Source organism: Natator depressus, chromosome 7 (assembly GCF_965152275.1).
Source record: "Natator depressus isolate rNatDep1 chromosome 7, rNatDep2.hap1, whole genome shotgun sequence".
Lineage (NCBI taxonomy): Eukaryota > Metazoa > Chordata > Testudines > Cheloniidae > Natator > Natator depressus.
The window spans coordinates 55,363,436-55,377,947 of NC_134240.1; the positions used below are offsets into that span (position 1 = coordinate 55,363,436).

Sequence of the window (14,512 nt, forward strand, 5' to 3'; positions counted from 1 at the left end):
CCATTTCGATCAGTCCTCACCTCTGGATACAGCTGGGTGTAGCAGGAGCTGGAGTCACTGCACCCGGCCTTTCCACCTTGGAGCTGGAAACTGTTCTCTGCTCCATGCTGTGGTGAGTAGATGTCAAGGTCCTGAGAGCTGCATGTGTGACCCTGGGGCACTCCTGAATCCATAAACATCCTGTCAGCACAAATACAACCTTCTAGCAGTGTCTGAGCTGCTCTCACTGAGGTAGCCCCCAACACCCTTGTCACTCAGGGAATTTCCCCTTCTCGATAGGTGTGGGAAGGGACCTGCCCAAGCTAACAGTGGAAGAGCCATTCATGGTTGTCATGGAGGTGGGAGCCAAAGCTGGCGGTCAGACTCCTGGCCACATAGCAAAGCACTGGAGAGTGACGGTGGGGGAGGTGATATATTTTATTACCCACCTCGTCTCTTTTATCCTGGGCAACGCAGCTACACCACCATGGCACACAGACTAATTGGCATTCTACGTTCTGTAGCTGGCAACAAGGGGCTCAGAAACCTCCTTTCCAGCGCACAGGCCAGCGTAGGAGAAGTCACCCAGTACAGAGGCACCTACCCCGTGGCCAAGGGATGGCTTCACTACTGGCCTGCGAACTGCCAAAGCCGAGTCAGTTGCAGGACTTTATTTCCATTGAGATGCCTCAAGCCCCAGCTACAGCTTCCATGAGGCAGTACACCTTTAGGATGGAAGCCCCTTGATTCAGAGTATTGCATGCTGGGAGTTGTAGTCTCTCTAGGTCTTCTGCAGCTGAATGTAACCATGGGCCCTTTAATTGAAGTTTGTGGGTTGTATAGTCCCAAACAGCAAATTCAGCCTTAGCTATCACAGCTGCGATCCCAGGCTTTCCAAACATCTTCTGCAGACAACCACTAACCACAAGGAGTTTTGCTAAGTGTGCTGTACTCTTAAAACATCTTTCCCATACTACATGCAGGGGAGGGGCACCTAGGTCAGTCCCCCCCAGGATAAGAGAGAGAGGTGGTGTGTGGCTTGGAAGCTTCTCTCTCTCCAACAGAAGCTGGTCCAATAGAAGATAGTAGGTGAAAGATAAGGTGGGTGAGATACTATGTGAGCCCTGGGCTAAGGCTCCGGCCGCAGCTTGTCTCCAACAATGGACCATAGCTCGGAAACCCCCTCTGCTGGCAGCAGGCACTACTGCACAGACAAATAGCACATTGTTATCGCCTCTAGCAAGAACAATACACGCCAGTGTGTTAGGGCTCCAGGGCTAATGACGCAGCTGCTGATGGACGCAGCATCCTTTGTTAGGGATTACGTTGTTTACAAACAATGGGAAGAACAGTGTAAACTGAACAAGGCTGCTTTGGGATTGCTAAAGCTTTCATTTGCATGCACAGGCAGTCTGAAAGAGATTGGGGCCAGATGTTCCAAGGGGGCTTACCAGTGGGAGCTGCCAACCACATCTGAAAATTTGGCCCCACTCATGGATCCAGGAGCGCTCAACTCTGGTTCTGTAACATCTAGCATTTTGGTATTAATTTTCCTCCTTCTATTGGATTGGCTAAATTCAGTGACCAAACAACACTGGAGTCAAAGGGATACTTCCATTTCTTTTTAGGTGGATTTCATTTAAAAGTGACCAACCAGGTTCAGGTTCTACAATTGCTCTAGTTCGCAGGCCAGGTGTGTGGTTTGACAACCATATTTTAGCTTTTGAAGAGGGGTTCATTGCTCCTGTTGCAGTTCAAAAGGCCCATGCAGACAGGTGAAGCAGTAACACTGACTACCTGATGTGCTGTCAATCTACAGATAAAACAAATTTTTTTTTTTCATGTTGCTTCCATTACACACATCTTAATTGTTACATGGAACAACAGTAGGTAAAAAAAATTCCAAGTGTGATTTTTAGTGTCCTTTTTAGCAGCACTTTGTCAAGCATATGCAAAGAAGAAAAATAAAAGCCCAATCCTACCTGAAAATATAGGCTGACAATTTGCTCCTATTGCTGTACTCACCCTCTCCTCAATGGCAGTAGATAGCACTAGTCTGTATGTCACTACAGTATGTATGTGCTGTCACAGTTCAGGGCAACTGCACCTGTATTTCCCCTCTCTGGTCCAGCAAGGGCACGGATGTTTGGCTCCCCTGGCTGTCACCTCTCTTGCATAGAGACACATCCCTCACCCTTCTGACCGGGGGATCTCCAGGCTGAACAGTTTCCTGCCTTCACTGTTATTCCCAGCAGAGACAGGCTGCCCCAGCAGTGCTGCTTGCTTTCTCTTCAGAGACACTTAGCACAGCCAGGCATAACAAAATAGTTATGAAGTAGCTGGGAAAATGTAGCGAGGCCACTGTCTGGCTAGCATTCACATCATGAAACGAACACACCAGGGACACAGGGTAGAAAGAGTGATGCCAAGATGCTGTAAGATAGTAAACTTGCAAGCCATCAAGCAATCTACATTGGACAGAAGGTTATAAAGAGGAGTTTGGGGAAAGGACATGAGAACAGAGGGGCAGGCAGGAGACCAGAAGCTGGAACTTGATATGGAAGGTGTTGGGGCGTCGTGGAGGGATGCAAATAAGGGTCTGACAAGTCAGTGATGGGAAAGAAAGATGATTGTGGCAGCACTGGAGGGGAGAGGACGAGGTGGCAACAGCGAAGCTGATCAAGGAATGGCCCAGGGTTGTAGTAGGAAGGATGGGAGAGGGAAGGATGGATTTTTAGGCCAGCCATAAAAGCAGCAGCATTTGGTAATTGGCCTTTCCAATCCCAGTGCACAAGGCTCCCTTCTGGGTACCATTCCAGAAGGCTCACAAGGGCTACCAAGGCAATGTCTCCCATGACTAGGCATTTAGGCCTTCGCCCTCCAATTAGTCAGCCCAGCACACTGTTTTAAGCACTCTCTTTGGCAGGTGCTCTGACCTAACCTATGTCCATCTTTTAGGTTCCAAGAGCCTTGAGGTAGGAACTGGGGCTGTGTCCTGCACAGCTCTCAGCACACTGCAGCACTTAGGAGAAGATCCATAGAGGGGCAGAAACTACAGGGAAACACGTATGTCCTTCTGGAGACATGGAAACTCTAGGACCCTGCAGGAAGCCACACTCTCTTATGCTCCAGCAGACTCCAAACGGGGACAGGAAGCCAGGACCTCCCTCTGAGCAGTGCTGGGCTGGGGATGGCTGGGGAAGGGGAGGGCTGCAGTCAGAGCAGCCAGGCTTTGCGTGGAGACATCGCAGGGCTGGCATCACTGGCACCAGTTCACCACCTCAGCACGGACTGTGAAGAAGCTGCACACTAGCAAGAGGCCAGGAGGAGCTTTATGGCAGAACTAAAGCATTTCCGTGTCCACAAGAGCTCTGACAGCCCCACCCTGCTCAGTTCCGAGCCATTTCTTCTTAACTCTTTGCTGCCATTCTGCCCTGCAGCCTCTCTGCTGCAAGCCAACTTGGCAGCATTCTTTGAAAGGCTCCCTTCTCATTGGGGGTGTCTCACTGCACGGGGACATATCCTGCTACATGCTGGGCCCGGCAAGCCTAGCACAGGGGGCGACACCCTTGCTCTTCTCAAAGCCCAGATATCAATGCCACTGACTCGAGTGAAAAGGAAGGAGCCACCAAGCCAGTGTTCATTTCCAGGACATTTATTACACTGTAAAAAGTCCATTGGATTCCCAGCCATTTATTCCTTATGTACATTGTCTATTCTCTGTGGCTCTGGGTTTCCTCTGAGTACAGAACATGCCAGCTCTGAGTCACTCCCCGTTTCCAATGGGATTTCTGCAATCAGCCCAGAGAATTTATAAAACTATTTCAGAAAACAGGAAGAACTGAGATATGGTACATTCCAGCTGGCTGGCTCCGCTTCTGGAAGGGATGGCAGAGAAGGTATTGGCATCCACAGCACAGGGAAAAAGCAAAGTGCAATACTGCCAGGGCTTTGCTGAGCTGCTGGAGCTTTGGAGGCAGGGAAGGAGGGAAGCTGAGCACCCCAACTCCCATGGTGGGACTTGACAAGCAGCCAGCTCCTCTCTCAAGCTAAGGAGCATTCAGGCCCGATGGCTGGAGAAGAGAGCACCTGCAGCTGGAAACAGGAAGGGGCCAGTGTAGTGTCTAGGCAGGAGGATGCTGTTGTTCATTTCATGGGGAGTTGCTCCCAAGAGCTGCTGTGGGAGAGGCATTGCTGGGGCTGCTTTCAACTGCTGGCTTCCATCTAGTCTGCCCAACAGCTAACACTGGTTGGATTCTCTCCCTCCTCCCAGAAAGGCCTCAGCGTGTCACTCAGACCCAGAGGGAGGGGGTAGAGCTGGTCTTGCCAGGGGTGCCCACCTGTGCCCTTTTGCCATTGGGCTGGGGGGAGCATGGTGATATGCTGCAGTCCGGAGCCAGGAGAGGACAGCCTGCACACCATGGCCAGCAAGCTCAGAGCCATGCTGAGGGCTGTATGTTTCTGGGGAGAGGAATGAAAGCCAAACACCTGCTGCGTGCGGATGCCCAGGGCCTGCACCAAGAACTAGTGCCAAGGACAGTGGATGAACCAGCTGGCCTGAATCATTAGAGAGGTCCTAGGAATCCAGGCCTCTCTGCTCCCACAGCACAGAGCTTCCCTCTTCACCTGCTAACAGCAGTGGCTTGCTCACAGGCTGCTGGGTAAAGGTGGTGGCCTGGCCCCTGAGATTGCAAAGGCAAGGAGGCGGTCAGTGGTGATTAGTGGCACTGAGCTCCCCCTCCAAGAAAGGGAGCCAGTGACTCCTGAGCAGTAGCCATGAGAATGGAGCAAAGGCCAACACGCTCCAGGGGGATTTTAGCAGCTGCCCTGTCAAGCACCCTGCTGCCCTTCTGCTCAAGCTACCGTCCTCTACAGCAAACGTGGCAACTACCAGGGAGGATCTGGCTGGTATCCTCCACCTGCAGCACTTCCTCAGCAAGCCGTCCTCGAGCCCCCTCTCTCTAGTTGACTTCAGAGGTTGTCATGGGATCGGTGGGCCGTGCAGTGGCCAGGAGGGGAACAGGGGAAGTGGCCTCAATCAGGGCAGGGTTGAGAATGATTGGCAGAGTCATAGGCGGCACCCCAACCTGCAGGGGGGAGGCGAGAGGCTGCAGGATCAGTGGTGACTGTGCCATATGAGGAGGTACATCTGTGACAGGGCTCATCTTCACTGATGCCATCGCAGAGAGAGGGGAGCCAGAGGCGCCTCTGATGGCTGGGCCAGGGCCTGGGGCTCTCTCAGAGTCTGTGGGAGGAATGGAGAGAACAATCCTTTGTGTTAAACCCTCTCCTGTGTAACCCCGAGGTGACCAGGGATTGTGGGGCCTGCCCCCGGGGCTGGCCTCCCCCCGAGCCAAGCAGGGATCATGGGGCCTTCCCCCAGGCCAGCCTCTGCGCCGAGCCCAACGGGGATCACAGGGCCTTCCTCGCACCACCCTCCCCCGAGCGAGGATTGCGGGGCCGCCCACAGGCCAACCTCCAGCTGAGCCAAGATTGCGGGGCCTCCCCCAGGTCACCTTCCCCTGAGCCAAGCAGGAATTGTGGGGCCTGCCCGAGGCCAGCCTCCCCCCGAGCCGACTGGGGATCACGGGGCCTTCCCCCAGGGCCAGCCTCCCAACTCCCAGCCAGGCACCCTGAGCAAAGACACAAGCCAGGGCAGATCGCGAGCACTCCCCCAACCGCAGAGGGATGGAGGCCTAGGCTTGTCCACTTGAAAACTGAAGCCCACTCCATAGCTCAGAGCCTGCTCAGGAGACCCATCCCCTGCAGACCCATCTGATTGAGGCTGAAAGTGGCTCCACTAAACCCAAGCCCAGCTGAACAATGCTGCTGGGGAGGGACGAGTGCTTGAGCCCACAGGAGACTCACCACTGGCACCCAGCTCAGAGGGCTTCTCTGAGGGCGCTGGGTGGGCGGCAGAAGCAGGCAGGGCAGGTGCCACTGGTTTCTGAGGATGTGGCTCTGTTGGCACGCTGGGGACAGGTTCTAGATACATAAAACAAGCAGTGAGCCTGCAGCCCCCCTAGAGCCATACTCCCCCCGACCCCACCACCCAGCCTCTCACCACAGTGCCCTACTCACAAGCCCCACCACCCCAGGCCTATGAGCTCACCAACATCCTGGAACTGGAGCAAGGCTCCCCCCACCCACTGGGAAGCAAAGGTCTGGCCTACAAGGGCAGGGCCGTGGTGGCAATTCCCCAGCCCTGCATACCCTGGATGACTGTCTGTTTGAAGAGCTCATCGCGCAGTCTGGGCAGGAAGCAATCTATCCGCTCCCAGGTGATCTCCCAGAGGTCCGAGTACCCTGTGCGTGAATCCGCACTGTGGAATATTCCAGCCGTGTCCATCACAAGCAGCATGTTCTTCAGAGATTCTGGGATGGCCTCTGGCTGCAAAGAGACACTCCTTAGAACAGAGCTGGGGCAACTCAGGGACAGAGCAATGGAGGCACAGAACAGCTGACGGAGGGTCTTGGACCACGAGACCACAGGGGGACATGGGACCAGGAGGGTTTCAGAGCAGGGTAAGGGAGCGAGCCGGGTGTAAGAGTGGGAAGAGAAGGAACCATGAGGCCCAGAGAACCGGCGAAGCATTGTAGCACCCACTCAGTGCCATACCAGTAAGTCACTGGAGCCTGCATGCATGTACTTGTCCATGAAGTCCAGGATCGTCAGCCACAGAGCAGCAAATGTTGTCAAGGAGAGCAGCGGGGACAGATGCTGCAGGAACACCTAGAGTAGCAGACACCACCACAGTAAGGGACACGAGTTAGGAGGCAGCACCAAGCCACAGGGCTGCGACCCTCGGCTCTGGGGCCAAACCCTCCCTCCTGGAGCCCTCGCTTTTTCTGGCAGGTTCAGGAGAGGGATAGGCAGGATTCCAGGCACAGGACTCTGAGGGCTCCGGAGGCAGTGCCCAGGACCTGATCTCCCCTCCTTTAGATCTCCAGCACATGCTGCTGCTCAGCTCCGACCCCCCCCCACTTCCATGCCTTTGGCATCCACTTCCCCTAGGCCACGGGCCAAATGCTGATCAAGGTGTTATCACTGATCGCTCTGGAGGAGGAGTGCAGTGTGATGGTGTCTGTCTCCATCCTCTGCCAACTGCTGGGATGAGGGGAACATGCTGTAGTATGGCAGCAGGACACCCCCTTGGAAAGCAGATATCGCACAGCATGTGCAGCTGGAGGAGGTGCCCATTGCTCAGGGCTAATGCCAGGCCAGATCACACACTGGCAGTCAACCTTCAAGCCCACCCCCCAGAGCAGCAGAGTTGGTCAAAATCCAAGCACAACTTTTTAGCTAGACCCCAAGCAGAGAGTCGCCAAGCTGTCTGCCCACAGAGCTCCGCACGCACAAGCGGAACGAGGCACTCTCGGGTGCTGTGGAGCATCCTTGCCTTGGAGAGCAGCGTTGAGGCTCTCATTCTTGTCTCCTCCATCCCACCAACGTCAGCTGGGCTGACGTTCTCCAGCAGTTTGGTCAGCAGAGGGAACAGCACCTAGTGGATCAATGACATGAACATGCTGTTGGTCAGGAATAGTCACTGCAGCAGAGGTGGTTACTAACCTGGCTGGAGTAGCTGGCTCATGGCATTCTGGGGACTCACTCCCAGGCCAGCAAGCGCAGAGGCAGCTCAGGAAATGAGAAGGACAGGGCTGCTTTCACACCTCAAAGAGGTTCAGCTGGGAGTCTGGGCAAAGGGGTTTTCAGAGGGACTGGTAGTGGGGAAAGCCCAATCCCTCACTGTGAGTGGGCAGCTGCCTGGAACAGCTGCACTCCCATGCTAGCCACAGGGCATGGGAAGCCAGTGCCCTCAGCCCCTGGACTGCTTGCTCTTTGACTCCCCCATACAGTGCTGCTAAAGCCAATGGGAAGCCAGCCGACTCCAGCTACAGTTCCCAGAGGCAGCGCTCCCCTGCTCAAGTGCACAGCTCAGCTGGAAGGTTACCTTATTGAAGCAGGACTCCCACTCCAAAGCATCCAGCGCCTGCAGGTCATGCACGAGGAGAGCCCGCTGCAGGTAGGTGAGTGCCTGCATCCGCACCTGACGCCGGGCATCACAGCACAGCCAGGCAATACCTGCACACGGGTGAGAGCCAGACTCTCATTTCCGCATCAAACATAGGGCAGTGTCACGTCCCCCGCTGCCACCCCGTGGGTGAGTGTAAAAGCTCATTCTAATGCAGAGCAACACTGCCATGCAATCTGGAGCTAGGGAAGGGCATATGCTGACCCTCCTTCACCCCCAGGAGAGAGGCTATACTGCACCGAGGTCACAGATGGGAAACCCGAGGCCTAGAGTGGTAAAACGACAAGTCCAAAGTGAGCCAGTGGCAGAGATGCCATGTCAGACTCGGCTCGCAGCCCTGCTCTGAGCACTAAGTCACATCTCCCTCCAGCCCCATGGTGCTGGACGACGCTCAGCCCTGACCGTTCAGAACAGCAGTGCTGCTGGTCACTTAGTCACTGCGGCCCTTTACCATGCTGCCATGCAAGCTCATCTCAGCTGCCAGGCCCCTGGCCTGGGTGAAACAGGATGTTAGCCAGTGGAAGGGTATTGGTAGCAACAGCCATGTCAAAACAGCCAAGGAACAGAAGCAAACGCACTGATTTCTTCTCAAGCTGGGCTCAGACATCACTTGTCATACAACTGCTGTCCAGTGTCCTTTTCCAGCTGGAGAGAACAGGAGGAGCAGCCCTAGCTGAACTCTTCTCCTTCCCCCATCTGCAGGGCTCGGCCCTGTGTACCAGCCCCCACCCTGACACTGGAAATCTCCGCCCCATCAGCATAGGAAAGCAGTGGTGGGAGGGGAGGGGAGGGGGGGCTTTACCCTGCAGCAACGGGCACCAGCAGTTGGACCACAGTGTTTGAGAGTCTGCTTCTATTTTTTTCCCTGCGGCCTCCAGGTGGTGCTGCTCCTCTGCCCAAGAGCTGTAGATGGTGGCAGCTCGTGTGTGGAGGGTGTGCATGAGATCCAGCAACTGCAATTAAAAGCATCCAAGTAAGCAACGCACCAGGGATGCCATTTCATACTGGGAGGGAGGGCAACTTTAACCAGATTCCAGAGGCTACTTGGGCACCTGAAAACTCAGGGTTTTTTCCCCAGATAACATCTTAGATACAAAAACAATAAGGAGTCTGGTGGCACCTTAAAGACTAACAGATTCATTTGGGCATAAGCTTTCGTGGGTAAAAACCCACTTCTTCAGATGCATTGTTTTTTACCCACGAAAGCTTATGCCCAAATAAATCTGTTAGTCTTTAAGGTGCCACGGGACTCCTTGTTGTTTTTGCGGATACAGACTAACATGGCTACCCCCGATCTTAGATACAGTGCTCCTGTCAGATAACAATTTCTAATTCCTATATAAAGAAAGAAAATTAAATAAATATTAGATCCTCTAATACGAGCATGTTCCAACATCTTGTGTCAATTCACTTAAGGGACACTGGTTTGGTTTAAAATTTTAATGTGTATACTTACTTTGTTACTAATTCTTTGAATACAACAATTGAAACAATTGTAGAAAAATCTAGATTACTTTCTATCACTTTTTTGCAGTTCATGAAGCTTGGAATAGATCATTTAACTTTTGGAAACATCCTACTAGGGCAAGGCCCCATGAGTTTATACTGCACCTGCCTGGGGCTCTAGGGGTGTTACCCCACTACAAATAACAGACTAGAAACTGACTTTAAACAGGAGTGAAACTGACACTATCAAGTCAGTTTCATAGTATTGCCAACCCCAAATGTTCAAAAATCATGAATCAGATTCACCAAAAATCATGAGATTGGCTTTAAAAATAATGAGATTATGTAAAAATGATATATTTGGCGTTCTTTTTATTTATATTCTGCTTTTTGAGCCTTTACAGTGCACTGGGGTCACATTTTGAAGCTTTCTCCACAGCCACAAGGGCTAGAAATTTCATTTCTCTTTAAGAATGAAGGATGAAATCATCACATATCCACTTGACTCCAGGAGCTGGGGCTTTAAGGAAAATAATAATTATCATGAGACTCATGACAGATTAATGACAAAATCATGAGAGCTGGCAACACTGCCTTCTGTTTAGAGGCTACTTTCCAGAAGGGTCTTAAAACACAACACTACAGTGCTTGCGCTGCAATTTTCACAGGAGAATATTTAAAACCAAACACCAAGAAAATTCCACATTTTAAAGTTGAAAAAAAAATGGAGACTTCTGCGGTATCTCAGGGTCACTGCAGGCAGGAAAGGAAAATAAACAGCACCAGGGCTCTTGGCAGCTCTTCCTCTTGAAAGAAAGTTGGAGGGTCAAATCTCCTAGACATTAATCAAGTAAAACTATTGCCATCAGTGCCTACACTCAGAGATATTAACATCACAGTGAACATATGATTACGTGTGTGGTTAATAACTATACACTTCATACTTAAATATCTGAGCCATTTTATCCAGAGTTACACATCATATATATATTGGCTCAGGGTCTATTTTCCCACGAGGTGCCTTTGAAAATCTCGCCTTTTGTCTGTGTCCTAGGGTGACTAGACCGCAAGTGTGAAAAATTGGGACAAGGGGTGGAGGGTAATAGGCGCCTATACAAGACAAAGCCCCAAATATTGGGACAGTCCCTATAAAAATCGGGACATCTGGTCACCCTAGTGTGTCCCTCAGTGCCCCATCTGTACAATGGGGATAACAGCACTGCTCTACCTCACTGTGGGGTTGTGATGTGAGGCAGTCATACTGTGATGATGGGGCCACATAAGTACAGATAGAGTGGGAACTTCTCTATATCTGCTATCCCTTCCCTGGGTTTTGGTTCCTTTTCACCTACCCCCCTCACATCTCCCTTTTTTCTGAATAAAAAGGAGGAGGAGTCTGGTGGCACCTTAAAGACTAACAGATTTATTTGGGCATAAGCTTTCGTGGGTAAAAAACCCACTTTTTTTTTTAACCACAAAAGCTTATGCTCAAATAAATCTGTTAGTCTTTAAGTTGCCACCAGACTTCTCCTTGCTTTTGTGGATACAGACTAACACAGCTACCCCTCTGATCTTTCCTGAATGTAAACTTGGCTCAGAGGGCTTGGCTGTATTTCTTCTAAGTCCCCTGCTTTCTCTCTTCAACACCCCCTTACCCCCAGAGGGATTCCTGTTTTACAGGTTCATCTAACTGGACTTCCAGATCCTTAATTTAATCACAGAGCCCTTTCTTATCTTAATCACCCTGCCTCTGTTTGTAAACAAAACACTGACTCCCTGCCCCAAGGGCACAAGCTGCAAGAAGCATCTCTCTCCTGCAGAACTGACATTCCACACTAATTCTGTGACATTGAGAGGTCCATATGGGAGCCCACCTCCTGTAGGGAACTAAAGGTGGGGCAGGACCTGACCTCCCGCTCCCTAACTGGCAACTTGCAGGACTCTAGTGCCCAAAGCAATGCCATGCCCTGCCTTCCCCTAAACCAGGGCTAAAGACTTCCACTCCTCACCCAGCTTCGCCCACACCAGTGCACAGTCCGGGGACAGGGGGTTGGGGGGGGGGTCACCTCCCTCTATGCCTCCCACCATACACAGAGCACGTCTGGGTCATGCGAGAGCCGAGGACAGACACACTGGCAGAGATGAGCCTGTCTTTAAGGGACAGGAGGAAGAAGTAATCCTCTGGGAGGAGGGAGGATCAGGGGAAGGACTAGTGGGTCACATGGGAAAGAATGGAGTCCTTTCTAGGTATGTGGGGACGGAGCTTTCCTTCTGGAGAGAGGGAGACAACTGCAGTCGTGCTGACCAGGTACAGTCTGATCTTCTCAGCGTAAAGCCTGTAACAAGGCTATTGCTCAGGGACTAATGATTCAGTTACTGAACTCTAGATCTACAGCATGACTCTTCCCACAGGACAACACCCAGCATGGCGCTGCACATGGCCAGTAATCAAGGTCCAGATTGAGAACTGTTTCCAGACAGAGACCCCTTCAAAGACCCCTAAATTCCAAACACATCCTTCATTTCCCCCCATAGAAGTGCCCTAACTCCACCTCGGACACACCCCAGGGCTCACACATCCTTCGTTCCTCTATCACAGACACCCCTCTAATCCTTCTCATGCCCCTCACTGTCTCATCACAAAATCCCCCCCATCCCAGTCACCCTCCTCAGTGACCCCCACAGCTCCAGACACAGCCTTCACCCCTCTTTATTAAACCTCACCCCCCACAAGTGCCTGTGTCTTCCCTCATCGCACAGACACCTCCCACTCTCCCCTTAACACTAGGACCAGACACATGCCTGACCCCTAACTGAGCACTGATAGAGATGAGCCCCACCCCTCTTGGGGGAGTTCCCACCAAGGGTGGGCAGCGGGGCCCCCAGATGGGAAAGGAAAGGAGGAAATCCTGGCTATACTTACGTCCTGACTAACCTGTAAAGACACAGTGTGGTAGCTGGCTGGGACACTCTCGTCTTCCTCCTCGTCGCTGTGGGAGTGGCTCTGGTGCTGGCTTGAGGCCCGTGAGCGCCTCAGCGAGTTCTCTTTTGGCTTCTTCTTGAATCGGTTGGATTTACCGTCATACTTATGGCTCTTCACCCGCTTCTCCTGGGACTTGTACCCTAGGGAGCACCAGGAGCCATAACATACCCATGGACATACTCCACCACACACATTGGGATCCCAATGCAGACTGGCCCGCAAGCCCTTCTCAATCTACATACTAACAACCTTCTGAAGTAAAGGGCCCAACCTCATGAGGTGTCGAGTGCCCCCAGAGGTCTGTGGATCCTCAGAGCCTGCTGGGACCAAGCCCCGGAGCAGCAGCACCACCCGGATGCCATTTCTCCGGCTGATGGTGCTCCTCTTTCTCCACATCGCAGTCACACAGTCCCCCTCACTGGCAAGTATGAGGGACAGGAAGGGGCTATGGAATGAGGTCAGCACTAGCTCACTACTCCAGCGCCCATGGCCAGACCGATCCCCACTGGGTGATCTGCCTGCTGCAGCCAGTCAAGCTTTAAAAGACCAAAGTGACAAGGCCTCCCCCTGCCCCCACCCCACCAAGAAAATCCCACAGCCAATTGGCTCTCCTCCTTCGGGGGTGCACTCTGCTTGTCCCTTGCTCCTCTGTGTGCTGTTGTCTGACGCACCCTAACCAAGCCCCGCCTTACCTCCATTCAAACTCGCCTCTACAAAGATGCGGATGGTTTTGACGCAGAGCTCGAAGTTCTCTGGAGTGACATGAGCAGCATCTCGCACAATGAAGGACAGGGACTCCACGCACTTCATGAGAGATTTGGTGTCGTGCGGGCCCAGGTCCAGACCCACAGTCAGGCTATACTGGTTCACGAGAGGAGATGGACCCTGCCTGCTGAGCCCAGCCGTGGGTTTGGGGCTGTCAATGTCGTCCTTGCCAACCTGCAATGCAGAGCAATAGCACAGCGTGAGAGGATGCAGCCCCGCGTGCACAGCACAGCACAGCACACACGCGTCAGCCCATCCCCAGGGTAGGTGTTTTCTCTATCACCAACAGGAGGTACTGCTGCTGGCTGGATCCATCTCCCCTCCTTTCTACAGTTGTCTGCTCCCGTTCACCTCCTCTCCACCTGTGCCTCTCATCCCCTCACCCCCCTTGCTCTGTTCTCCAGTCCCACTCCCTTCAGACCCCACCCCACCCTCCACCCAAAGCTGTCAGAGAATGGCACCCACTCGCTACAGGGCAAGGGCAAGTCAGATGCACATTGAGGAGGATGGGATCTGCAGGGCAGGGAGCTCATTGACAGATGCACCCCAACTCCAGTGGATACATGTCCAGCTGTGGTGCTAACAGCTGTCTCACTTTGGTACGCTCTGCTGCTACAAGGGATTGAGCCTTTGCCCCAGGCAGCCCTCGCCTTACTCACCACCAGCCAGCCGCTGTTCACCACATCCACGTCAGTCACAGAGCGATGCATCTTGCCTTGCTTGCTGTGATCAGCATATACCTCAGAATCAGAGGTGTAGCCACGGTCCAGGCTGACATCACTCGGGTGGTAGGACAAGGAGATCTCACTGTCGGACTGAGCACCTTCAAAAAGAAATGCACATAAGTGAGCCAAAGCCAGAGCTCCAGGGGATATAAGCCAAAAGAGGCTGCTCCAGCCCATGAGTTCCCAGTTAGAGGAGAACCTGGCCAGACCTCATTTCCTCTTGCTTTTCCCCCATGAAAGCAGCCATCAGAGCAGCACCCTCAGGGAAAAGAGAGAGAGACCAGATCTTTGTAATAGTTTCTCCCCTATAGCAGGCTTTATGATAAACGTGATTTACGCTGGGAATTCCCACAGGATTCCCCATACTCCAGCTGGCTAACATGGCTGGGGACCTAGAAGGGGAGAGAATCCAATGCTGAAGCCTGGACAGGATAATGATGGAGCCCAGCCATGGGTTCTCAAAACTGGCCTCCAAAATTGCATTTGCAAAAATCTTTCGCACCCCACCCCCATTTGTGCATGTGCCCCCTGCACCCACACTGCCTGCTGCATAGCCATACTCAACAGGGGATACATGCAGA

At 52.7% G+C, this 14,512-nt stretch overlaps 1 protein-coding gene across 11 annotated transcripts in view; it reads right to left on the minus strand.

Moving 5' to 3' along the window:
- Nucleotides 1-3,622: 3,622 nt before the first annotated feature.
- GBF1 (golgi brefeldin A resistant guanine nucleotide exchange factor 1) overlaps nt 3,623-14,512 on the minus strand; it is a 178,424-nt gene continuing 167,534 nt past the window's right edge. For 5 of the 11 annotated variants that reach the window (XM_074958525.1, XM_074958523.1, XM_074958516.1 and 2 more), the window contains 10 exons: nt 13,866-14,029; nt 13,134-13,380; nt 12,382-12,581; nt 8,815-8,965; nt 7,932-8,062; nt 7,380-7,481; nt 6,599-6,712; nt 6,193-6,370; nt 5,848-5,964; nt 3,624-5,224 (listed from right to left, as the gene is read on the minus strand). In XM_074958525.1, coding sequence (XP_074814626.1) covers nt 4,941-5,224; nt 5,848-5,964; nt 6,193-6,370; nt 6,599-6,712; nt 7,380-7,481; nt 7,932-8,062; nt 8,815-8,965; nt 12,382-12,581; nt 13,134-13,380; nt 13,866-14,029 — 1,688 coding nt within the window. In that variant the 3' untranslated portion in view covers nt 3,624-4,940. Of the gene's footprint in view, nt 5,225-5,847; nt 5,965-6,192; nt 6,371-6,598; nt 6,713-7,379; nt 7,482-7,931; nt 8,063-8,814; nt 8,966-12,381; nt 12,582-13,133; nt 13,381-13,865; nt 14,030-14,512 lie in introns of all 11 variants that reach the window. The other 6 variants (XM_074958518.1, XM_074958522.1, XM_074958527.1 and 3 more) reach the window with 4 other exon arrangements.